Raw genomic sequence first — 27,122 nt, 5'->3', positions numbered from 1 at the left:
ACTGAAAGGCTCAGGCCTCTCCCACCTACACCGCTGTGCACCAAAGACTCCATCTGATCTCAGGGCTCAGGGAAACAGCAGGTCTCCGTTTAGTCAGGTCCTCACAAAATCCCACATTCTCCAGGCAACAGACAAGAAGTCATGGCATAGAATATTTGGCAAACTAGCACAGAAACTGAAGTTGAAAGACTACATTTCATCCTTTCATAACCTCTCCGCTAAACAACAGAACAAGGGACAGACAAGGTGTAACTCAGCTGCCTGAACAACAGCATTTAAAACCGGCAGAGGTGCCCTACCCCACACTGCCTGGCCTTTCACCTGCTGCTCAAGAAGCTGAAGACCTTCCCCACGTGCTGTATCATGCTTGCCAAGATGATCCAGATGCCTCCAGCCACTGAAGGCATCTCAAACAGCATTACCTGCTTTGCTGAGACAGCAGAACCTTCCCTTGGTCTCTGTCTGAACCAGGCCTAAACTCTCCGCTTTGTCTGTTGCATCATTACCTGAGGCTCAATTCTGCAGGCACAGAAAGCAACAGTCTGCCTTGATTTTCGAGTTAAAGAATCACACTCAACTGTATAGAACTGGAAAATTTTATTTGGTAGCATCTCACACCCCCTTTACAAAAGCCAATGTAACTATAGAAGAAAAAGCATGCAGCAGTGGATTATCCAATTACTGTTATCAGCTCCTTTCACAAGTATTAAAAAAAAGTAGCTCCTGAAAATACACTGAAACAGTCCCCCCTTGCAATGCTAGCTCATCACACAACTGGCCTGAAATTACTACAAAGGTTAATGTAAAGTTTTGATGTAATGGGGGAACCTCATTTGCTGTAGAAGCCACTTCTGAAAATGAAAGTGCATCGTTACTGAAGTGGAGCTAAACAGCAGCTGTCAGCAGAGGGAGCACCACGCTCAGTTATAAAGTTTGGCACTTCATTATTCAGTTTTGGCTTGGGTTTGTGCCGCAGACATACGCATAAATGCATGCAGACACTGCATACACACAGACATCAAAACTCGTGGAAAATTAAAATTCAGGAGCTGTGGTGCGGAGATTTAAGAGTTCTAGCACTAGCAAAATACGCCTGAAAGCGCCGGTATCTCCCTGCGGTTATCCCCACCGCATCTCTGCCAGTGACAGCCAGCACTTAAACTTCGCACCGACAGCCCTCAAATTCATGGGCTCTGGACACTCGTTAAAAATAATAACGATAATAGGAATAACAACAGGTACGTGCGCATGGTGTTCTGCCCCTAATAAACACCGGGCGGGGGGGGGGAGGGTTGGTGGCGGTGGTGTAAAAGCTGCGAGGCAGACACAAGGGTTGACTTGGCCTTGCCTCCCCTTCACACCACCTCGCCCTGACACAGACAGGGCCAGGCCGCCGCAGGCCCGGCTCCCCGGCACAGGGCGGCGCGGTGGGGAGGGAAGCCCGCGGCAGGGGCCGCCCGCGCTCCCGACACCTCCGCGGTGCCCCGCCTGCTCCCCCTCCCTCAGCCGGGAGCCGGGCAGTGCGGGCGCTGCAGCCCCGGGCCCGGCCGACGCGGCATGTTACCTGGCTGGAGGCGGCCATGTTGGGGCGGGCAGCCCGCCACCGCCTCCGCCGCTCCGTCATGGCGGTGCCCCGCCCCCGGTCCGCCCCGGGCGGGTGGGTCCTCGCTGCCTCCCGGGCGGCAGGTCTCGTGGGAGTCTTTTCCGAGGCAAAACACCTTCCCCGTTATCTAGGGGGGAAGGAAGCAAAAACTCTCCGACAGGAAGCGGTGTGCTGCGCCAGGTTTTCCTGAGCGCCGGCGAGGGTCCCGGGGCAGCGGTCAGGGGGTTCCTCGGAGGAAGCACGCCTGTGTCCGGAGCCTGTGCTCACAGCGCTGAGGGAAAGCTGGGAGTGTAATGAGGGGGAGGAGGGTTAACTGGCCTTCTACAGCCTCCCGCCTTGGACACATGTGTATTGCAACTGTTCCATATCCTCATTTCTGCTCACCCAAATGCCACCCAGCTTTGCTTGCCTGCAGGCCCTGCCCTTGCTACCTTTTCTCTCCCAAGTAGAGCCTGCTCCTTGTCATCCTCCTTCCCATCGATAAAGTCTTCTTCCAAGTCCACAACAGAAGTAAAGTGATGTTTGAACCTCCACCTCAGCCCCACGCCTGGCTCCGCTCCTTCACTGAGGGCAATTCAGGGCAGAGCCTCCTCTTCCACAGGGGATCCCAAAACAGGCACATCCACACAGCAGATTAGAGACAGCTTCCCCGAGGCCGAGGTGCTCACGCAAAGAGACCATCACCTGGACGGGCCACCATCACAGCAGCACTGATCACATTACCTTTAGCATGTCCCACACTAGGGACAGAGGAAGACAAAACCATGCCAATGCAGCCAAGGCCACGTCAAGACCAACCCTCTGGTTGTATGTGTATATTTCCTCACGTCGCTCTTCAGCTTGCTAGCACTCCCACTAAGGCTGTTTAATAAACCTGTGCTATTGAGCAACCTGTGCCTCGCTGTAAGGAAGCACCTGTGCATCTTGCTGCCTCCCTGCACAAGAAAGTGATCCCTTAAATCAGAGATAGAGTAAGTCTTCTCTCACCTTCCTTTTTCTCTGCCATCATAGACTAACCAAGCTTCATGCTATGCCCCTAGATCAACACAGCACTTTCCCCCTTCTTTATCCAAGATACTGAAGTTCAGCATTACCTATTTTTTCTGTCTTTACCTGACAAATATTCTACTTCTCACTGTAGCTTATTACCTAACAACTCTCTTTTTTTTTTCTCTCTCTATTTAAATACCAAGCTGATTTTTTTTTTCCTCCCTCAACCTCCTGTGGGTACTTAACCTTCCTCAAGATCAATTAGGTGTGGGATTCCCAGATGCGTGGTATGTAAGGTGACTGATGAGCCTGTAAACCTCTAGTCAGAAGCCAGCTCCTCAGCTTTGTCCCAGATCCATGCTCTGGAAGACTCTACCCATGCTGTTAGGTAGGGCTGTGCTTGCCCAGAAAAAAAAATATCTTTCTCTTTCCCTTGGAGCATATACCATGCCCTGTGCCAGGGACACAGCTATCGCATGTGCAGGAGGTACAAGGACACTAAGTATGTGAGGCTGATAGGGCACATCCACCAGGCTGTGAAGGTAGTCAGAAAGGTGGTCCAGCTTCTGTCCTTCCACCACAACCTGTGGCATTACATCGCTCTCCACCTTTGACCTACGCAGTGGGTAGCAAGGTATTGTGATAGCACAAATCTTTTGCTTAAGTTTTCTTGTATGTACAGTGTGAATATTAACTACCTACCTAGTAAGAGTATAGCAGGGAGCTTGTTAACCTTTGCAAGCATTAAGCATTAGCATCATCTGGTCTGTTTGTAAGCCAGAATGAGTGGGGGGAAAGAACAACCAGGCAACCTCAACAGCTGCTGTCTCTATCAAAATATTCTCTGAGGCCCTCAGCCCTGAAAACCACCAAACCTGAAAGCTACTGAAAGGATGATCCTAATGAAATCAGTTTGTAATTCATTACCAATCTGTTCTGACAAGTGGAAAATACCTGCCCAAAGGTTGTTTCTGTTAAGTGCCCATGTTCCAGTTCAAAGCCCTGATTATGTGGGCTCTTCATTCTTCTACTTGGCTGTCCATGTGTGGTTTATCCCACTGGGATGCATTGTTGGTAGGTGAGAAGTAGAACTTGGGCTTAGTGGAACATTACCTCTCAGAGCACCAACTACGAGGTCTGGCAGCTGCCTGACCCTGTGTTTGCCAGTCATCGTTTGGGTTTATTCTGCTTTATTATTTTGAAAATTGCTTTCTGGGGGAGAACAGGCTCACTGTGTATTTTTTTTCTTGAAATATCTCTGTATGTTTAGCATTGGTCAAGAATGTGATGCATATTGCAATAACATTTCCTTTGTAAATGCATAAAGATTTTACTTCTATAAACAACATTCTTACATAGGAAAATTCACCAATTAAAAGGAAAATAGTTAAAGGCTGGTTATGGGCGTTTTAATACAAGCTTATTTTGGTCAAACCAGAACTGTTATTCCCTTTATAATTTAAGCCCTGAAGCACTGTGCAGTCCCTTCTCACGCTAGATAACACAGGTACAGACTCCTCCTATAGATACCACAGTGCTTATTGACCACAAATAAAAATACATCTCCATATAGTTAACAACATTGTCACTGACTAACCCACAAAATAGTTCGCAGAAGTGAGGATTCAAATATATCCACATTTGATGTTAATATAATCTCTGATTAAAAGTGCTTTGGGAGAAATCTCAATATTAAAAAAAAAAATCCAATTTTTATAATGATAGTATTCTGGTTTTAAAATTCAGCAAATATTCTAGTTTGAAACTAAGTTTTCATAGTTTTCTTAAGCAAAAAAAAAGATGTTTATATGAGAAAATTTTGGTTCTGGCTCTTTTTTTTTTTTTTAATTGATAGCCAGGAAACATGTCTTCTAAAGCAGAAAGTCATCCTCCCATTTACTCATGGGTGAGAAATAAAATGCTGCTGACTTTTCCCAGGAGGAAATTACAATACTCACTATGCTGTTAGCTATTTTATCTTTGCCACATTCCCAGGGAGAGTCAAGGCATTTGTCTATTCCTTCTAATTCCCCATCCACTTCATATGATAGTAAGTAAATAATCCACTTCATATGATAGTAAGTAAACAATTCTATTTCCTTCAACAAACTAGAGGTTACTGGTTCGTACATGGAAAGACAGTCTTACTCCCTTGTATACCAATGCAAGCCAAGCTGTGCTTTAGCCTAATGTGATCACACTGGATTTCCATCATTTTCAAACCCAATTAAAAGAAAATCACAGGAAGATAGTAGGATTTGCTGTATCAAATCTCTTGATTTAAGAAGCTGCGGTTTAAGAATCATGACAAATAGGATATGTTTCAGGATAGCAGTTTGTTACAGAAATAAGAAGAAACCTCTTAGCATAAAATCCAGCTCAAAATCACCCATGACTAGTACTGTAGAGGAGTACCATAGTAAATGATGAGACACAAGATGAATTGTTTTAGGAAAGCATTCATGTAATAGTTAAGGACTTTGACAAATATCTGTTGACCTAAATTCAAAATGTGCTACTGCTGCTGCTTGCAGTAGTAAAATTCTCCATAACAAACCCCTGCAATGCCAAAGGCTTATATTTTTCAGGAAGATAGCAAGGCTGGCTCTGTGCTGCATGTCATTTTGATTCTGCATTTGTGCTGTTCAATGCTAGATTTCATATTTATTTCTAAAAAAGAAAACCAGCCAAAAAACAACTTTAAGAATTTATTAGCAATTGCATAAGACCAAAAAGAGACGTGAGAAATCTAGGCCCTGGTAAAATCAATGGGAGTTGTGCCAGTTATTACAGTGAAGGCAAGTTTTATCCTTATTTTCAAATACTAGCAAACAAAAATATTTTATTCGCAAGAGACTTAAAATGTCAAGTAATATCAGTATGCTTTCTGATTTCTAAGCTTTAGGCTACAGTCTCTTCATACCTCCAAGCTTTTTTCCACAAACATAAGACTTTGGAGTACTTTTTTTTTTGCTTTCCTTTAATAAAAGCTGAAATTTTCCTGAAATCTCTAGACTCAGGGTACTGGAACTTTAAGAAATATATTAAATAGCATAAATCTCATGATAAAATGTAAGATTTGGCAATACTGGTTTTGTGGCACAAATGCATGATTATTGGCAGGTTCACTTCCATCGTTACAAGATACCATCCTCTTGTGAAGCAGGTTTCTTTGGCACAACACCACAACTTTTTCTGAGCAGGCAGATTTCAGTTCTGTGTGGGACAGCTACAGATCTTGTCATCCAGAGAACCAAACCGGTCAGTGAATGTTTAGGATTGGCCAGAGGTTAGCTAAATTGAGCACTTCTGCTATGCCATGAGATTGCATTAATGCAATATAAGCACGTGTTATCGGAAGGTGCAAAGGTGTGCCTACATTGTTGGATCACCATTAATATCTCACTAGAACTGGGAGCACAATTCTGTAGCCTTCAATAAACAGAAATTCTATGATCCCTTCCTGGAGAGTCCTCAGAAAATTCCTGTGAACTTTCAGGCACAAGACAGAAATTACTATAGTTATGATGTGCACGCCACACATCTGAAGACCTTTCGTTATCGGTACTGCAAGTCCAAAGCTCCAGCTCATGCAAAGTTCCTACAACATGTGCACACAGATGTCAGCAAACAGAGAATGTCCTCATTTGATTAAGGAAGAATCTAAGAGATGTAAATTCCCTAGGCATAATTACTGGAAAGCATAATATCCATGAAGATCAACTAAAAGCTCCCAATGCAGTTCCCGATATGCTGTCTCCTGCCAGCTTTTTCTGCTCACATAGGTCCATGGACTGTCTACGAGAGGCTTGGGGATGATTAAATCCATAAATCACTCCTGGAAACAATTCTCAAAAAAATTCCTGAATCCTCTGTTGGTTCTCTGCTGAACAGGAACTGCTGCTTTCACTGCCCAGGTGACTCTTTCTCTGCAATTCAGCCAAAGTCTAGGGATGATCTTCTTGTGTCAGTCTAGTACACTTCCAGGGTGTCAGAAAATTCATATGAAGTACTGAAAGAACCATACAAAATATTGATTTCCCTCCAAATTACTGAACCCATCAACACATGCTTTAGTTTAGCCTTGAAAGCAAGGTTGTTAGAAAGACTCAGACAAAATATTTCTGTTTCCTCTGGGACAAAGGCTGGAAATTATCATCTCTTCTTCAACGCCTACACATACTCATACTTTAACATTCTCTTCTTGCTCTTTATGCCTGTTTTCCATGATGAGGCAGGAAATATTGTTTTTTGGAATTACTGATTGAATTATATTATTCTCTTCTGACCCTACAGTCAAAATCTTACACTAACCTGGCAAAACCCAGTTCTGTCACAAGCAATTAGGATTTGTTAGGCATTCAGAAAGCAATGCGACCCTACACAGGGATCCTCCCTGATATCTACACTAGGCAGGCCGTCTGCTTTCCTGCATATCCTTGGAAACCATTATTTCTCACAGTTATCCTTCAGGACATAAATGTATCAGAAGGACAATCCTGGAATATCAGGCAGTGAATTTGTCTACTTCATCAATCAATACATTTTTAAGGATACAGTGCTTGCAGTCCAGACACAATCTGCAAAGTTAATTTTTAAAGGCATAGTATCATTTACATACAGAGAACCAAATATTACAGTTCCATCATAAGTTAGATCCTTGGTGCTTCCAGTGAGACTGGAGAAAATATTGCAATGTATTCCTTAGACTGGGACTCTATCCTTTCAGCCTGTTTCAGGCATCATCTCAGGAGGTCTCATTAGCTGTTGCTCATGCAATAGATTCACCTTCTTTGGAAGAAGAATAGCTGTGCAACTATAAGTTAAAGTCTCCTACACGAAATCATGGTCAGTTTCTTGGGTCATCCCACTTGCTGCTCTTGTAATCCAGTTTTCATTGACTTCTCTGGATCTGTACGCATACTCAACACATCTGAAAAATAGAAGCTAAAAGTTTTTCAACTGAATAGGCCAAAAAAAAGGTGCATCTGAACTTTAGTGGAAATTCTTTTACAAACACCACTTCTCTGTGACTCAGTTTGCCAATCTGTATGACATTTACATAAATATTTACCCAACTCGCCAAGGGTTGTGAATTTTCATGAATCATTGTTTGTGTAACACTTTGTAATCCTTGAATGAAACGTAGCATATGCATTCAGAGTATGGATCTGACTAAGGGCAGAGGATAAATGAATAGATAAAAAATGATCACATCACTTTTTTTCCCTTGTTCAAAATTGATTTCAAAGAAATTCTCTATTACAAATGCAAATCTTTCTTTTTCACACAGATGTAATATGGTTGGCACACATCTTAGTGAAGAAGATTAGGACACAGTCTGATGCTAATCAGCATATTCAAGTTTGTTCACTTTTATTAAGATAAAAAAGCAGGCGTTGTTAGCATATAGTATTTGAAATTCATGTCTACATCACTTTATTTTACTCTTTCTATATAGAAATATCAAACAGAATGATTTAAATTAAAACATTTTAACATTAAATGCTCTTAATTCATACATAGACAAAGTCCTTTCTGGCAGAATTCTTTGCTTCAAGAGACGGGTAACTAAATGAGCATACTGGCTGCTTCACTGAGCTGTAATCTCTCTATATGAGTAAGCCTGACACACTTCATCTCTCATGTTATCGTCATCTACATGCTTTTGTTACTGTTTCCCGTGTTAAACTTTACGGCACCTTCAGTCAAAAGAGTACAAGTGAAACAAAGTGTGGCACTGTAAATGAACAAAATAACTAGGGGAGAGTTTTAAGAAATGGTCATAAAGGTTGAGTGCAGACTGCTTTAGTTGCTATAATATCAGTGCGCTAGAGCCATGGAATATACCATCTCAGGACAATTCTGTATTTGACGCTTGTCCTGAGCTAGGCAGAAAGAATTGCCAGCTGTTCAATATCTCCAAGTAGAGTGTTGACACAGATTTTAAGCATTGCAAAGATTATGAAATCATTGTGATACTTGAAATAGGTACTCAGACATAGCAAGAAAATAGTTTTTAATTTGGGGAACCAGATTTCTCAAGCAAACAAAATTATAGAAGTTAGAGATTGGAAATATATTTTGTCACCCCATCCTTCTCTTCACCACAGCAGGATGGTTCTTTATAGCACACTTCTATAGTGTTCTGCAGCTTAATTGTAGGAATGCATTTTGGGGAGGAGGATATCTGCAGGGAAGTCCCCATACACCCGTCAACTACACAGGACGCTGTCCTAGGAATGGAATCAGCACCTGTTGCAATGGACATGGAGACCAAACGGGAATCCCTGACTGCATCACATAATTCAGGATCACGCTCACTACCTGAGCACTGCTTGGAATGGGGAGGAATGAACTACAAACCCCAGATCCCACCCAGTAAATCCCAGTGTGAATATACGTGATTATATAGAGTAAAAATGAAAGGCTCATACATATGTTGTGCAATATCAAACATAAAACAGAGATGCTAACTCTTGCTAGCACATGAGTATCCTCAGATGAAAGCCTCCAAAACGGTGATAATTCTTACACATAAGCAAATCTACAGATGTTTAGGACTCTGTTTCTAGATTCTGGTGGATCCCCAAGAGGGCCTGTTTCCATATCTTTTATATCTTTTTTTTATTATTATTTATTAGAAGTAAACTATAAAGCTCCAGGCAAATACATAAAAGTTTCTGGCTATGCTGACATAGGAGTAAGAACTGTATTGGGAGCACCTGTCCAGCTGCATATGTAGTACAGTCCAGCATCTGGAAATCGATTTACTATCAATATCTTTCACTACAGAGCTCACAGTAGTTAACATACCTGTCACATGATTCCTGCTCCCACTGGCAGCCTCCGAGACTCCAAATTCCTCCCCTGCAATGATCCTTATGGAAATTTTTTTCAGCAAGTAATTTACACCCCAAATGCATGTGTGCAGAACAGTGACAAGCTGTGCTCAGACAAATGTTATCCTCCCATCTGCACTTTTACCTGAGTGTCCTGTTCACCTGGACCATATAACACCTCCCAGAAGATATAGACGATGTTTGCTTGATGAAATCCTACACCTAAGGTAATCTGAGCTTGATTCTTCTCTGAACATCTTGACAAAAGCTGTAGTTAGCATCAGACTCACTAACTACAGTATTCTTTTGTCATCTGCTTGCTACTGGCTTTGGAATGTCTCCACTTCACCACATACCAGTGTTTGGTCATTTCGTACAGAGGTCTAACACCAAGATCCCATACAGTTTCTTATAAACATATGGGTTTCCAAATGACAACAGGTGTGATGCTTTTTCCTATGGACTGAGGGCAAATAGCTGTTTAAACTAAAATCAGACATCATGTGTTCCAGTAGGCAAGAGTACTAGGAGAAAGGTATAGCCTTTTTAATGCAAAGCTTTTCCCCACAAGCAAAAAAGTTTGATCAGCTCAGTCAAAGTAATAAAGAAACACAGCAGCTGGTCTTGCAGTACTTAATCTACTATTGTTCCTTTGATATCGCAAGTATCATTATACTTAGCAGTATGCTTCCATTACAGCAATTCTCTTTTGAGAATGTGCACAGCACTGTCACCAATTGCCTAATGTATTATGGTCTCTTAAATCACGCCTGGGTTAATAGAGCCAGAAGATCAAACACTAAGAAATAAAAAATAAAAACTTAGCTGATCCACAGGTCTCAGGAAAAGTGCTAGCAGCCTAAAGACAAGGGTGTGGTTTATCACACCCTGATAATGCCCAGCTGACAAAAGGGTCCCCTGATGCCCAGGGCAGGTGAGGAGGATTGAAAGCAGCCTGAGAAGGTTTTAGTTTATGCTGAGAGTAGCTTGTCTCATCCTGAGTAAAACCTAAACAGATTGATAATCTGGATTACAGCTTTTGAAAACTGAGGTAAGAAAGTTCCATTATGTAAATAGGAGGGGGTTGGTTTTATTCCTCCCTTATCTTTCCTTACTACAACTTTTAAGACTATTCTGGGAGTACAAGGACTGTTAGGTAAAATATATTCTTTCTCTTACCTGTTTTAAGTAAAATAATACAAGTATAGCTAAAGTATTTCTGCTACCATCTATATTGTCACAAAATGAAAAATGTTATTTGTTAAAAAGAAAACAAAACAATACTATGAAAGCATTAACTAAGACATAACTTCTTATGGTGCATTTAATAATGCTTGGGTGGCATATCTTTTGAGAAAAGTGCTTGGTAGTGTCAAAACACATTAGGTTCTTCACAAGGACGTAGCATGCATACTCTTTATCAATCTTGTCTTTATCAGTAAATTGTGCAACAACAAGAGCTCCCATCCAAAATAATGAGGGACTTGAGCTTTTGATTTTTCACCAATATCCGAGCTAGGTATGTTGCTATCTATTTTTTTGCTGCTTCTGTCACCTTCTTTCCAATGCTAAATTAATCATGTGGGTGACCTTGCTGGTTTTTATTATGCACAGCAGGCTGTATGAGCTATTGCAGGAAAAATGTGACATTGCTCAACTAGTGGGGTCCTGTATCTATTTTTTCTAATATGTTTTTCACTGCCACTTCTAAATACAGGCTATATTTCTGCTATGATGCACAGTTTCTTTCATTTGCCATAAATCAAGAATAATTATGCTGTTAGAAGGAAAGTACAGCATAGTAAAAAGTTCTGTAACTGCTTATAATCAAAAGAGCTGGGGGCTTTTTAATCCAGGCCCCTGTTAGCTTTAAAATGCTGTTTTGCCTCAACTTTCCATGAGAACAAGGATGCTGAATGTGGGAGGTATAGTAATCCAGGTAACTTCCATCCCAAGACACTGAGTGAATAGGTATATCAAACTGCAATTTGATAACAAGGGATGTGTAAAAATCCAGTCAAGTCTGAAATGGCACTGCATGACTACAGTATAGCTATGTACTACTACTTGATTCCAGAGGACGGGCAGGAGGCTATCTGGAAACTCCAAACCCATTGGTCTGATCCCCTAAATTTGCCATAGCAGTAAGGGACTGGAGTCAATGAGCCTTTCCAGCTTATTTTTTAAATTTCTCCACATTTGTGGACAAGAGTATGGTATCTGGGAAGGTAAGGCTACTTCTGTAGCATGGATCTGGCTTTTCATGCTCATGATGCATTTTGTATAATTATGGATGAATTGTCTCACAAAGCTCTGTTCCCAGACACAGTTTGGGAAGCATAACTGAACTCTGCTCCTGAAGCCCCTGAAAAGTTCCCCAATACTGGGTTTACTCTGTTCAGAGATGCAGTGACCTGCAGTGGTTCTTCCAACCTAGCGATAGAACAGTCCCTGACAGGCTCAGGAACTGAGAGCAAGGATCTGCGTGTGTGAGGGGCAGGAATTCATTTGGATATAGAAATTAGAAACACTGTCACAATGCAGGAAACAGGAGAAAGAACTAGTTTTCTAGTTGCAGCGATGCATGGAATTAGGCTTGAAACCTTATTTCAGCGTGCAAAACATGAGGCAAATGGGAGATGAGGTAGTACAGCTGCAGTCTGATACCCATCATTTAGTGGCTTCCTTTGAGCATTGGACCTTGGCTGTAGCAGAGGCTGCTGAGACCTGTCCCTGCCATTCAATCAGCTCTGCAGATCGTGGCATCTGCCAGCCAGGTGCATCAGGCATGCTGATGTCAAGAAGTGGAAGAGAAGCTACATAGCTCTGGCTAGGAGGAGGATGAAGTAGCAGTCTGCTTTGCCTTGAGTGGAAGACATGAACAGCATTTCCTAGTCATTAAGTGTTTACCTTACTGACCCTAGTGTTTTCACCAGACTTCTTGAAAGTGACAGTTGATTATGGGCTCAAAATGACTGAAAAAGGAGATTCAGAAGAAATTAAACCATGTCCCTTTAACAGGCATGCAGAAAGCTATTTTCAGGTTAGGCATAGAAAACACTTTGAAAAAGAGGTTAATTAACATTTTCAAAGGACATCTAAAACCCAAGACTATTGGACAACGTGGGGATGCCAAAGTGGCCTGACAACCTGCTTACAGCTTCAAAGGAACGTCTGGACAGATGCATGCAGCAGTAAGGATGAACAGAGACACGGACTATTTGCTTAGGGGCAGTAGTTATAGCACTGGGCAACTTTAAATGATTCTGTGGATGCTTCAGACAACAGTCATTATTCCCTTGGAGGGGAGAGCCATATAAATAGACTGGCATGCCTGTGATCCTGATTAGCAGATTTTAAACTTTGAAGATCAAAAGCCTTCAGGATATACTGCTGGGGAAGAAGGGACGCTGATCTCCTTGACAGGTGGGTGGGATGGGAAATGGGGGCAGGGTGCCGACTCGCTGGATACTACCCTAGCTCGCCGGGACCTTAACTGTACCCCTGTGGCTAGAGTCCCCTCAAGCGCAGACAGGTATCGCCTTCCCTCGGCAAGCGTGGGGAGGAAAGGTCTCGGAAATCCAGCTTCATTTTGGGACAGGGGAAGCTCGAAAAGGGAGGAGAGGTGCATCCGGGGCCGGGGACCGCTGGCAGACGGCGCGCAGGGAGCTAACGCGCGTTGGCTCCCTGCGCGCCGTCTGCCAGCGGTCCCCGGCCCCTTCCCCTCCCCGCGAGGCGGGCTCGGGCCCCGCCGCAGCCTCCCCCCGCGCTCGCCGGTAGGCGGCACCGCCACCCGCCTCCCTCCCTCCCTCCCTCCCTCCTCCTCCTCCTCCTCCTCCTCCTCCTCCTCCTCCTCACCTTCGCCGGGCGCCGCGCCGGGTGACCCAGATCGCGGCGGCGGCAGCGCCGCACCCGCCCGGCGAGGCAGGACGGCCCGGGACGGCGGCTGCGCCGCGCCGCGCCGCGGGGATGTAGCGGCGGGGAGCGGTGAGTGCGCGGCGGCGGGCCCTGGCGGCGGCCCCGCGGGTCGCCTAGCGACGGGAGGCGGCTCCGGGCATCGCATGGCAGCCCCCTGCGCTGCCCGCCCGGCGGTGGGAGCCAAGTTTTGCCCCTTTGAATGCGGGACTCTCCCTGGGAAGACCTTGCGGCGTAAGGAAATTGGGGGGCACGCTGGGTGGTTTGCGCATTTGGGGGTTTTTTTGGTTGATTTTAAAAATTTTATTCAATTTTTTTTTTTTTTTAACGCCCCCATCCTTTGTAATTGGCGAAGGGACGGCTGCAGGAGGCCGGCGCCGGGCGGCAGCGGCTCTGCGGCTCCGCAGTGGGCTCCGCGCCCTGCCCCGGCAGCCCGCCCTGCGCTGGGGCCGCCGGCCTGGCTTGCCCCGTCGCCGCGGAGGGCAGCTGCCCTGAGGTCTGTGGACTGAAGTTACACCGCCATGTGGGCTTGATCGTGATTATTTCTTTTTTTTTTTTTCATGGCACTCTCTTTTTCCCTGCCTCCCGTTCATCCCCCCGCATGGTCATTGTGTATTGAAGTTACACTTGCTCCTGAGTTAACTCTAGGATTGATGTCTGTAGTCTTTTATGTTTCTCTTTGTCCTCACCGTTTCTGCTTTTCTTACTGTTCCATGAAAATGGCTAAAAGAGAGTAGCTAAAGTGCATGTCAGAATGGGGGCGGGGGTGGGGGGGAAGAACAACACCCTTGTCCCAGTTCAGTCAACTCAACAGTCAGATCACAAGAAGCTGGTTTTTTATGACAAAGGCGTTTGAAACAAAGGAGCCATTTTAGAAACTGAAAGAAATTTATTTTGTGGCTTGCATGCTTTAGGAAATCCAGGTTTTCATTCTTCTCTCTTCTGCCCCCCACCCCCCTGCTATCCTAATTTATCCTAAAATTAAGTGGGATGGAAGAAATGGCATGTCTTAAATCCTGCATCATCCCTATGCACTACAGCAAGCTTACTGTTTGCCTTCTGTTTCAAACATTTCATTATGCATTTTTAAAGAACATTATTTTGTACTGATAGATCCTTGAATAGTTGAAGCAGTTGAGTGTGCTTGTGACAAGAACATCTCGTCTCCCTAAGATGAGAACAGCAAAAGGCTTGTTATGTGCAGTAATTTGGTAGGTGTTGCATACTTATGTCAATTTAGCATATTTAGCAAAGCACAAGGACAGAGGAGACATTGATTCTAAGGAGAGCCTGCTTTTCTCTGACTTTCTTAAAAAATGTGGGCCACTGCATTTCCAAACTGAACAAGTGGAGTTACATCTAGAAATATCTTTTGACTTGTTCAGTTCTCATAATTTGCACATCATTTAAAGCAGTATTTCAACTAAGACTAATGCAAAACCACATTGCTGTAGCAATTGACTTATCACCAAGCCTAATAGATGCTCAGAGACAGGAAGCCTATGATTTTCAGGAGTGAAATCATGTGACAGCATCAGATGCTGTATGTATCACTCTAGACAGAAAACCGGCAGAAAATACTTCCAGGAAAGCCCTAAACAATGGAAAAAAACCCAAATGTATTCTGTTACATGATAACTTTCCTGCTGGTTCGCTGACATACAGTAAAACATGTTCTGCTAGTGTAGAAACCTGCTAGGGCTAAGCATATAACCAAAGTGTCTACAAGTCCTTTGCCTGCTCAGCTTTTGAGACAGGGCTTTATTAGCCATGGGACAGCATCACATTAGCCGTGCTGACACTTGTGAACCCCAGAATTTCCTCTGCTCAAACATGTTTCTGTCACTCTTGCCAGGGAATTGCAGCCCTTTGAGCTAAGCTATACTTAAGCAGGGAAACTTCAGGGCTCTGTTACATTAGGTGGTTATTTTGTTATCTGTCATCTCCCCTGCGCAAACAGAGTCTTGCTGCTGCTTGCAGTGATGGAAGCAGAGAAAATGCTGTTGCACAAATTCTAGTGTGTGGGGGGCTCCAGACTGCTGCTAGTATTTAAATCATCTTGTGTTTTAAAGCTGTCCGAAGAGCTTGTACGTAGAGTTAAGCTGTGATCAGCTGTCACCAATGTTAACAAAAATTTTGTTTAGCTGTACAGACAGGGCATAAGTGCTATACAGAGCCAGGCAAGCTTTATTTTTCCCAAGGGGTCATTTGAAGTGTTAGCAGAAAATTGCAAGAAGAGCAAGCTTGGGCTGCCTGGAAATCAAATCCTGTTGGATTTAATGCCCTCTGGCTCATGAGAGTTGTGGGTTTTTTTATGAACATCTGCTCAGCCTTCTTGATTGGAAAGCTTGTTTTATTTGACATTCCTTTGAATTCTTTTGCTCGGTGATGTAGACCAAAAGACTGCATGAAATATGTTACCCTCCCTGAATGCAGGCTTTGGGAAGGAGGCACGAAGAGTAAACTCCAGGGTCGGGTTTGCTGGAATACTGGGAAGGAAGCCAGGTGGTGAGATTCCAATCAGGAAAGAAGGATAAAGTAAGAAAAAATAAAATTAAAAATTAGACTGATGTAAAGAGATGTGGAGAATGGTTGTGGCAGTGCAGGACTGAGGCTATGGTTTGGGCTTAGCATCCTCAGCATCCGCGTAACATGATATGAGCTCAGCCACATAACTGAGCTCGACTGCTGAGCTGCGCTGCACCGCAGGATTTGCCAAGCCTGAGCTTGAGATGGAAACGCTGCTTGTTCCTGCCAGGTGGTGGAAAGAGTCGTCTGACAGCAGAGGCTGCGGGAGCAGCTTCCTGAGTCACTTCTCAGTGGTATGTGGGACTGCATGAGCACTCCTTTTCAGGGCAAAGCAAGCATTTTAGTGGCAAACTGATCTGTTTGACTTTGCCTTGAAACAAATTATGGATACGTTTACACTAGCAATTTGGCTCGTGTCCAGCTTGAGTATCTGACACATCCTTTGGAGACCGTCTCCTGTTGCCTTGTGATGGTTCAGGTCTCAGAGCAGTCTTGCTACAAGAGACCTGAACTCTCCCAGTGAAACTAAACCAGGAGTCCTCCTCTGGGAGCACTCCCAGTCAATTACGGAGTCTTGTGTGAAAGACACTGGTTTCTTAGAAGTACCTCTCAGCTGTAATTGAGTGAGCAGTTCTCATCCGCTTTAGCATAAAACCAATGAAGAGCCCGACACCAAGTTTGTTAGCTTCAGACATTTCTGGCAGTTGGTTCTGGAGTGCTATGTCCCACTCCCCTGCAAAATGTGAGCAAACACTTCTCAGCTTTCTGTTGCAGCTGAAAGGCCAGTCAAAAATATAGTTTCCAGCACTTGTAGTAGGTATAGTACCCGAGTGGAACCAAGTGGTTGGGCGTGGTGTTTTTAACATGTCCTAATCTGTCTGCAGATCCTCAGGCTGAGCACTGCCTTCTGGTTCAGCCAGCTACAGTCACAGGTGTACAAAGGAGCCTGGAAAATAGGAGAAATACAGAAGGTGCAAAGACTGGAATTGAAAACAATCAGCATATTAAGCAGGTGAAATTGCAACTTGTTAGAGCAGATTTAGGAGGTACAGGATACTGTGGTCCTCCTGACTATGTCTATAGGAAACTGTGTGTACCTGTAAGCTCTCCCCTCTCTGGTGGTGTTGTACCTAGAATTACTTCACAGACATTTTTAGTCTTAATATACATGTCTACACTAACGTTTTAGCTGAGGCAGAGTGTATTTTTTGAAGCAAATGTCCCAGTTGTCCCTGCCTTTTTGTTCTTCACCTCACTTTGTGGACTAGTCTTGGAGCACCTGAGAATAAACAGGAGGAACTGTTTTGGGAGCACACCAACTGCAGCCTGGCATTCAGTCCCAGGGACCAGGTTGGAGCTACTCCAGCATCTGTATCAGGTGTTCTGTTTAAAAACAAACAGCCTTTCCCCTGTCTGTGTAGTTTCAATTTCAAATGCTTCAAAAAAACATTTTTTTTCCTCAGCAGAGGAAAAAAATTGGTCTGTTGGTCTGTACTAGGCACCAATGTAGCTGTAGCTCCTGTGGTAGGTCTGTATTTTGCTTCTCCAGGGAAGGATGCTCAGGTAGAGAGATTAAGGGACAGGGCCAAAGCTAAGAAAATGAGTTATAGGAGGTCCTGTCTCCACAGCTCCCTGTATCATGCTGCTAATCCACTCACAGTTGACTGATGTCTTCTGAAGGTGCATAAGGAAGAAAGGCTGTTTCTGGAAGGAAGTACTTATTTAGTACTGTGTACAACTAGCTATCAATTTCACAAACATAGGAGTTATTCCTTAGCTTATACACCGTCTGCCACACAAGCCCATATTGTGTGCCTGTGTCTGAGTCTGCCAAAAGTTAACTGATAAGTTTCCTAGGACCCCAAAATTGTGATGCTACTGGGATCAGCATATTGAGCAAGGGCTCCTGGGGCCAGTTCCAGATTGCACTGACAATGAACAGACATTTTGCCACTGATTTTTTTTCTTTTTTTTTTTAGTAGTTTTATTTATATATTTAAAAAAAAAAAAATCCCTACCTTTCATTGTCCTCCAGGATGCTTTGGGTATTGAGACTTGTCCATGGTGTGACAACAATTTGTTACTGCACTGATAATACTTGCACAATCGAGTGGGCGTGCTGGTGATAGGAATTGGGCACTTTAGTACAAAGCAGTCCTGTGGTCATGGAAACAGTAGTCCTCTTCCATAGCTCTGGTAGGCAGTTATAAGAGCAAGTCTCTTATTCCCTCTCCCACTCTGCTTTCACAAAGCCACATCCGTATCAACATTGGCTTGGATGTGTGCCATCAAACAGGTTGTGCCTCTGAAACACTAAGATCAATGTGGGGTTTGTTAAATTTGGGCTTGCTGGGCCTTCACGCTGTCAGTGTGAAGGCAGCCTGAGGAGAACAGATGGATTGAAGGAGGAAAAGGAGTTCTTGCTGAACCGCTTGAGGAAGGAAGAGGGGTGAGGAAGGGAGAGGAGTGATGGTGCTCCCAGAGGAAGGTATGGAAAACAGGACATACCCTGGGCACAAATTAAGAAAAGGTCATGCAATCTGCCCCAACTATTTGGTGGGAGACCACAACATCTCCAGGGATCTGAGATAGTCATGTTCTTCTTTGAACCTTGTTTGTCCTGACCACCTACAGCACAAGTGTTTTGGGTCAGGGCTTGTTGTTTTTATACATCATCTTTGGAGTCTTTAGGTACCTATATGCAAATGAAATGTCCTAGAACTGCTGGACTGAGGTTTCCCTTTGGAAGGGAAAAATGTTTCAGCATTTTTTTTATACAGGCTGTTTTAGCTGGAGTGTCTTTTCTTCCCAACCCCCCTTATTTATTGTGTTATAGAGATTATTTGAAACTCTGGGGGATATTTTTCTTCCAGAGGGGGAGTCAAGTGGTGCAGCATGAGCAAGGGGAGCGCTCTTGCTCTGTGCACTTGAACATACAGTTAACATCATATGCAAACCAAGCAATTTGGGACTAGATCTAAAGCATGAAAGATGAGATTGTGGTCACCGTTCAGTCCAAAAACCAATCAACCAACAAGAACAACAACAACAAAAAAAATAAACCACTGAAAACAACCAACCCGCTGAATCTGGAGAAACTTTCAGTCTGGACGTTGTGCTATATCATACAGGTTACCCTCTCAAGGATGAGATCAGTTCATATTACTGAATTATTATGGGTGTACCTGCTGCAAGTGTTCTGGAAACTTATTCTATTTATTTTCTTTTAGAAGTTTTTCTAACTATCACTTTATACTTATGAGGTAAAGGGTAGGACTATAAAAAATGTGTTCCCCACTATTCTAAGTAGAAAGAGATGCTGAAGGAAGAACACTTTCAGTGTTGCGTTGTGTTAAGAATAAGTGCGTCATGGTAATGCTGTCAATCATCTTGTCCTAGTTTGTATTCTTCCTGGCTCTGCTTTGTTCTTCTTCCCCCTCAGTAATGGTGTTGCAGGAACAGTTTCCAATGGTCTTCGTGTCTCTTCTTTCTATTCTCTTCCCATGTTGTCTTCTCCCCTCTTTCCAATTTTCTGCTTAGCAAATCTTTGCCAGCATCCTTTTCTGTCTGAGACTGGGCACCTAAAAGAAAGCAAATGCCCGGTAGGACCGAGCAGGAAGTGGCAGAGGGAAGGAGAGCACCATGGCACCTCACACTTCCCTTGCCACTGACTTTTTTCCTACTTGGTTGAGAAAGGGCATCTCGTGCAATTACCACATAAGGATGGTTCCTGGGCCATGCCTGAAAGTGTGTTTCATAAGTCTTGCTTACCAGCTGGTATAACTTTATTGACCTTCAAACCATTCTTTCCATCTTTACCTTTTGCAGATCTTCATCACCTTTTCCTTTGCTTTGTCATGTTAGAGGGGTGTTTGTGTTACTGTGTCCCTCCTTGCTATGAATGTCCCTGTCGCCAAACTCCACCCTAGCTTTCTTTCTCTGCTACTTATAGAAGCAGTGCTTGATTTTTGGTGCTGCTTGGAGTTAGTTTAAGCTACAGAAGGATGAAGTGAGTCTTAATACAGTCACTTTTTTACAGTTGTTCACAACCCTTGTTAATAGAAACGAAAATTTGGTAAGATACTTGTGACTCTTCCAAGTTGAAGAGTCAGCTGGTAGCTGCTGGTAGGCCTGTCTGAACAACAGATTTGGGAAGATGCCCCTAAAGTGATTTTTTTTTTTTTTAACCATGTTGCCATTCAAAACTTTTCCCTAAAGAATGGCTTAAACCTGTTTCAACCGAAGCATGTAATTTGCAATATTTATTGCAGAAACTTAAGAAAACTTTCTGGTTTTCATGGGCAAATAAATTATTTCTTCCACTTTTCCTCACCCCAGACATTGGTAAAACCAAAGCAATCTACCCTGCACATGTTCTTCTGGGCAGCAAGTGCATAACCAGAGCTTCCAGCAAGGTCATGTACTTGGAGCTGTCCTGGTTTCCTGCCTCCTGGGATGCAGAACATCTCACTGAGCAGCAAACAGGAGATGAAATAGTAGGCCATGAAGTTCGCAAAAAAACTGCAGTGGGATTTTTAGTCCTCTTGTCTGCAGATTAAGTATGTTGCTCATTTATTGTGGTCCCTCTGCAGACTGCAGGACCGCAGGCAGCTAACAGCTGGTGCATAACACTTGCTGTAGGGTGCTCGCAGTTTCACAAACATGGTGCTTCATGACATTATCTAACTGGCTTACTGCATGGGAGGTCATTATTCTTGAATCCTGTCTTAGGGAACAATGTGTCTGTAAAATTGAAGAAGGACATGCAGAAACTCTCATGTACCCTACTCTTGCATGTCTGTCTCGGAGAGCTCTGTGGAAATGTTGTCGCTTGTGTGCCAAAGCAATCTGGATGCAGTGATGGGAAAACTGGGCACCACATGGAGCAATTTTCTGTTAGATCTGTATGAATCGTGTCTGACTTTCACCAAGTTCCTGGGTAAATCAATTGCTTTATGCTCCTCTAGCCTGAAAGCTTTGTCTGGCCTTTGTCCTGACACCTCTGGTGTCCTTGTCTTAATTTTTTTTTCTTTGTCAGTTAATAAAATAAATATGAAAGTTCTTAGTTCTACATGCTTTCAGGCTGATGCTCGGTGTGAGGCTATATTGATCTCATGGCTGAATTAACTCTAACTCTACAAGCAAATATAACAGATGTGGGAAAGGATAGACCAAGCATCTCTGGTGTAATTCTACTGACACTGCAGATCTGCATGTGACCCATTGATAGTATGATGTTTCTTCCCCACAAACTACTGCATGTTAGGAATTGGTAGGGCTCTAAAGCAAATCTAGATTTCAGTAAATTTTGGTGGCAAGTGAATACTTCATCTTTGCCTTTTACCTTGTACCCTCTGCTCATCTAGGCAATGAGGTAGAAAGCAAGAAGGGAAGGCAAAAGAGCATCAGTCATTCACTTTTGGAAATAGTAATTTGGGGTTTTTCCCATGGAGCTTCTGCAGTAATTGGTCTGGGAGCTAACCAGGCAGCCTCTTTGAATTTTATGCATCCAGTCTTGTAGGATTTATTCTAAACTTGAAGAAATGTTGCTACAAAGTGTGATGTTTTATTTAGAACAGACTTCCTTGCAGTACAAGCTGTCGTATGGTGTGTCTGGAAACAGAGCAAGCAGGCCAGAAACATTGCACTGCAAACCCTGTAGGCACACACGAGCCACCCAGATGATGCTGCTGTTCTCCTGGGTGAACTCATCAGTGGTCAAATGAAAGTTCATGAGAAGTGGCTAAAAATGATAGGCCTTTTTATAATGCATGAAGGGGTGAGGGGGAAGTCGCTGTGGGTTGAAAGCTGTTTTCAAGCATGAGACATCATTTCTAGCTGATGTATCATCTACTCAGGCCTCTTCTGGATAAAATACGCTTTCCTCAATAAGTAAAGTAAGCTTATTAAGGATGGAAACATTATAGACAGAGACAACACTTGAATACTTTAATTCCTGTTGAAGTTAAGCATCTGATTACACTTCTAGAAGTTTGTAGGACTCTGTGGAGAGCTTCCTCTGCTTTTTAACTTTGTATTTAGTATTAGAAATAGAATGTACCCAGTGAAGTCTTCACCAGTGACCTGAAGTGACTTTGTATAATTTTGTCCTCAACATTGTAATAGAGCAGAGCTAATAGAAATTGGTAGAAGTAGATTATTGCCACAGTTCTGCAGGCAAAATACGTCTGTATACATGTACTTCTTTGTTGAATTTTTGGGATTTAGTTTGCATTAAAAAGTCAGGTACAGAACCATAGCGTTTTTCTTTTAAAGGGCAGAGATCAACAATGAAGCTTCTACAATGCTGAGATTTGATTTGATGTTATCTTCATCAAACTGTGGGTTATCACTGAGCAAAAATCTACTGAGGAATTGCAGTGTGTAGGCTGAACTGGATGGTGTTAGAGGTAACTTGCCATGTGAGATTTGACGAGTAAGTCGTCTTGAACCCAAATGCAGTCCTACGTTGACTGTCTCTTACAGGTATTGTAAGACCCTCTTGATGCTTCCTTATTTCTGTCTTATATCTGTGACGCTATTTACCACTTCAAAGAGGCAGTAATGGACTGAAGTGTAGCGCTAAGTTAGGACTACAGAATTAGAGACTTTCAAAGCACTGTTCTGTGGCTTGAGGGAAGGGGTTTTTTGTGCTCTCCCACCCCTCAACTCTGCTGTGATTTTAAACTTTTATTCAGGGCTCTTTCTTTGTATTGCTTAATTGTGTTGTATGTGTTCATGATCACAGGCTTTTTAGACAGGACTAAAATTCAGTGAATTTTGACTTTATGTCTAGCCTTTCCCTCACTCTCTTTGTGAAATACAGAAACATAAAATGTCAATGTGTGATGGAGATTAGGAGAGGAAAAAATCTTATTACCTGTGACAGTGTGACTGAAGTCAAGTCTTGCTTATTAGCGTCATCAATCAAGTGTGACATTTTGTTCCAAGACTTTCTTCTAAAGAATGCTTGAAGTTGAATACAGCCTTGTCTTGGGCACACAGAAATGAAAATACCCTTGTCATGGTTTAACCCCAGCCAGCAACAAAGCACCACAGCCACTCGCTCACTCCCCCCCGGGTGGGATGGGGAAGAGAATCAGAAGGGTAAAAGGGAGAAAACTCCTGGGTTGAGATAAAGACAGTTTAATAGGGAAAGCAAAAGCCACGCATGCAAGTAAAGCAAAACAAGGAATTCATTCACTCCTTCCCATGGGCAGGCAGGTGTTCAGCCATCTCCAGGAAAGCAGGGCTCCGTCACACGTAACAGTTACTGGGGAAGACAAATGCCATCACTCTAAATGTTCTCCCCTTCGTTTTTCTTTCTCCAGCTTTATATGCTGAGCATGATGTCATATGGTATGGAATAGCCCTTTGGTCAGCTGGGGTCAGCTGTCCCAGCTCTGTCCCCTCCCAACTTCTTGTGCACCTGGCAGAGCATGGGAAGCTGCAAAGTCCTTGATTTAGGATAAGCACTACTTAACACAGGGATGTTTTAGTTGTTGCTATCAACACCGTTTTCAGTACAAATCCAAACCATAGCCCCATACTAGCTACTATGAAGAAAATTAGCTCTATCCCAGCCAAAACCAGCACACCCTTTTGTACTGAGATGGGAAACTGAGCTCACACAAAACAGGCATCCACTGTTGATCTTTGAGGTGGGTGCTGCTGGTGGCTGCATCTGTTGGTGTCAGACAAAGCCACTTCTGGGCCAACACAAAGCGCTGTTGAACTCCGTGGAACTGGGGTTGGAGGCAACCTGTTCCTGAGGGCCTTTTTGGCAATAGAGCCGTTTCACAGGATGTGTTCTGAGTTGGAGAGGTCTAAGCACAAGAGGTCTTGCTATAACATTCAAAGGCCTATACAGAACTATGCTGCATCTGAGATGGTCAAAGATCCTCTCTTTTTACTGGGTTTTTAAATAAATACAATTTTTAATTTATTTTTATTCCACCTTTGGGCATGAATGCAAGTTGGAAGGTGCAAGTAGGTATGTGTCTATTCCATGGGATAGCCTGATAAACAATACTTGCTGAGAATTAGTGTGGCTTGGCCAAACTGGGGTCCTAGAGTCATTGGGGTTTTATTTGTATTTGGGGTTTTTGTGTGTTTGATAGTGGCAGGACTCTTGTAGACTCTTATTCTTGAATTGTAGGTCCCTTAAAGTTACTTGTTTATGGTTAAACTGAGTGGTGGAGGCTTTCAGGTGGGAGCGGTGGGGAGAGATGAGGTAGAGGGAGTAATCTTGTTCCATCCTCAAGCTAAACTTGTTTCATGGGAAACACTGCAAATTATACAGGATTTTAGTGAGAAGTTGGTGTCTCTTAAACCGATCAAATAGCAAGGACTTGGGCATCCTGTCTGTTGTATAGAGTACTTGGGTATAACTCAGGATATCTGAGATCTCCCCATAAGAGTGACTGTGGGGGAAGGAGAGAATTAAAGGCTAGAAGGGACCTCAGAAGGTCTCCAGCCCAACCTCCTGCTCACAGCAGGATCAGCTCTGAGGTCAGGCTTCTCAGGGCCTCATTCTGTTGGGGCTTGAAATCTCCAAGGATGGAGGCTGCACAACCTCTCTGGGCAACCTGTGCCACTGCCTGACTGTCCTCTTAGGGAAAAATTTTTGCCTTATATCCGGCTGAACCTCTCCTGTTTAGGTTTATGCCTGTTGGTTTTCACCATCCTGCCCTGCACTGCTGTGAAGAGACCATCTAAGACTTCTCAATGACCTGCCCATGGGCACTGGAGGTGCTGTTAGGTGCCCCCAAAGCTGTCTCTGCCCTGGGCTGAACAAGCCCATCTCCCCCAGCCTCTCCCTCATCATCTCGGTGGCCTCTGCTTAACTCTCTCCAGTTTATTGGTGTCTTTTGTGTATTGCTGGGGCCCCAAACTAGACAGCGTCTAAATGTGGTCCCAAGAGTGCTGAGTAGAGGAAGATAATCCTTTCCCTCAATCTACTTACTGGCTCTGCTTGTGTTCGTGGTGCTGTTCAGGGTGCTGTTGTCTGTCTTTGCATACTGCTGGCTTGCGGCCGGCTTGCGGCCAGCTTGCTGTCCACCAGGACCTCAAGGGACATTTCATAATGTATATCAGCTATTCTTCCACTTTCTAATTCTAGTTATTGCACATTGGTGTTCAGGATAGAGAAGTATTAACACTCCCATCAGGAAAAAAAAAACACCACAGTAGCAAAATATTGTTGTCCTTCACAAATAAATGTCTGTTGTCACAAAATAAATGTCTGTTGTCACAGATTGTTGTCCTTCACAAATAAATACACATAGGCTTTTGAGGTGAATGAGGGATAGGTAGCAACCCAGGATGCTACTAGAAAGAAAAGTTGCAACCTGAAATCAACATCATAATGGTAGTTGGTGGCATTCAGCTCAGAAGAACCTACTTCGAAATTGTAACAACTAAACCTAAAAATAAATGAATTATTTTTTCTCTCTCTGCACTCAAGATGACTGATGCAGTTACTGCCTTTTATTTCAAACACATGCCTTTTTTTTTTTTGTGAGGAGGAAAGTTTGGATGAACTGTAATCTAATGATCCACATAAACAAAGTCCTATATTCAGCCTGCTCATCTTAATGGTTCTGATGATTTGTCTCTTCAGCACAGGTTATTCTTTCTTTATAATTAGAATATAAACCTTCTAAAAATGTTTGCAATATGTCAGGTGAGTCATTAGCTTGCAAGACAAACATTGTGAAGAAAACTACCTTGGTTTTATATTTTACTCTGCAAATATGGTGATTTATATTAAATAATACAACTTTTTCTCTCAGCTGTATCTGCAACTTTCTTAAAGACAAATAAAGCAAATCCTCAGCTACAGATAAAGAAGCGACTTTTCAGGCTTACTCTTGACTTCTTGCAGCCTTCAGCAACTGGTAACCTTTCAGATTGATGTGTGTTTTGTTATATTACTTAAAAGATCATAAAGAGCCACAAGAATCCAAATAGTTGATGTTTAAGGAAAGCATCATTTATATTTTGAGACAGATCTTGCAATAGTATCACTGTTCTATGTGTTTGTAGTAGTACTGCCTCTCTTCCAAGAAAAGCTGCAGCTAGTTTTAGGAGGGGAAACTCCTGTCTGGTTTAAGATAAACTGGGTGAAACAATTGGCAGTGAATGTGTACATGGGTGTGTTGTGGGAGGGAGGAGGAGGTTGATTTGTGGAAGTGGTGTAGTATAGGATAAAATCCTGCAAGCTCAGAAACTCAAGCGTATGGGAGATCCAAACGGCATACTTGCTCAGTCATCCTCAATCTAGAGCCTTAGAACATGAGTCTCTTTGTGCCAAAGAGCAAACTTTAAACATTGGGCCAAGAGGTTTCTAGCGGTGGATCTGTGTTATTGGTGTAAGCTACTTCTAGGGAATTAATGAAAGATAGCTAACAAAGTCTTTAGGCTTACTCCAGCTGCATGACTTAAAATTAGAAAAGGCTGAAAAGCTGCTTACAAAAGGAGAAGAGGGGAAGTATCTTGCGGGTTCCTCAGTGAGAAAATGTGTGTGTAGCTTAAAGCTGGAACGCTTTCGTAGGCTGCAGAAAAACACAGCTGCAAGTTCACATGAGTGAAACCATGTAAAAGTGCAAAGTCAGGCTCTCGGAGGGGTGGGTGATGTGGCCAACGGGCTGCTCACCACTGGGTACCTGCTGGCTCTGGGCGTCCTGCTACAAGTCTGGCCCTTCCTGACAAAAGTGGTATTTCAAAAGTTGAGTCTTCAGAAACTTGTATTTCAGTGTCCCCAAATCCATAGCTGCTGTCAACTTCTCAACTAAATTGTATAATTATTGTGCTCATTCTTTCAATAAGCTCACAAACACTCATTGCCCTGATTATCTGTCACTTGTAGAAATCTTTCTCATATGTGTCTTCCTTTCCCTCAAGTGGACCCTGAAAGCCTTCCTGATCTGCAGACATTCAACTTGCTGAGGAAATTCCTTCCTTGAGAAAACAGAAGGCTCTAAGTCAAGTCCCTCTCCCTGACCACAAATGCTTCCCCCCCCCGCCCCAGCACACCTAATGGCAATTGACTGAAACTTTTCGGGCAAACTCTGAAGTGATGCAAGTGTTGCCCAAAGCTATAGCTGCTGCTTTTATTCACTGAGATGCTGTAACAACTTTACAGGAAATAAAATAGAGTACTAGTTTATTTTGTATGGGATTTTGTTTCTTTTTTCACTTAAAAGACATCTATTACATTTTGAGAGGAAAAGAGGTTGGCA

General features: G+C 43.3%; 2 protein-coding genes across 9 annotated transcripts in view; one reads left to right on the top strand and one right to left on the bottom strand.

Moving 5' to 3' along the window:
* The window catches only part of ALKBH8 (alkB homolog 8, tRNA methyltransferase), a 56,363-nt gene extending 54,744 nt beyond the window's left edge, over nucleotides 1–1,619 (bottom strand). For both annotated transcript variants that reach the window (XM_072850602.1, XM_072850603.1), the window contains exon 1: nucleotides 1,565–1,619. In XM_072850602.1, coding sequence (XP_072706703.1) covers nucleotides 1,565–1,582 — 18 coding nt within the window. In that variant the 5' untranslated portion in view covers nucleotides 1,583–1,619. The remainder of the gene's footprint in view (nucleotides 1–1,564) is intronic.
* ELMOD1 (ELMO domain containing 1) overlaps nucleotides 1,031–27,122 on the top strand; it is a 62,361-nt gene continuing 36,269 nt past the window's right edge. For 3 of the 7 annotated variants that reach the window (XM_072850607.1, XM_072850605.1, XM_072850604.1), the window contains exon 1: nucleotides 13,438–13,584. In XM_072850607.1, the coding sequence (XP_072706708.1) occupies nucleotides 13,497–13,584 (88 nt within the window). In that variant the 5' untranslated portion in view covers nucleotides 13,438–13,496. The other 4 variants (XM_072850606.1, XM_072850608.1, XR_012040480.1 and 1 more) reach the window with 4 other exon arrangements.

Source organism: Ciconia boyciana, chromosome 1, assembly GCF_034638445.1.
Source record: "Ciconia boyciana chromosome 1, ASM3463844v1, whole genome shotgun sequence".
Taxonomy (NCBI): Eukaryota; Metazoa; Chordata; class Aves; order Ciconiiformes; family Ciconiidae; genus Ciconia; species Ciconia boyciana.
This window is presented reverse-complemented; position numbering and strand designations above follow the sequence as displayed.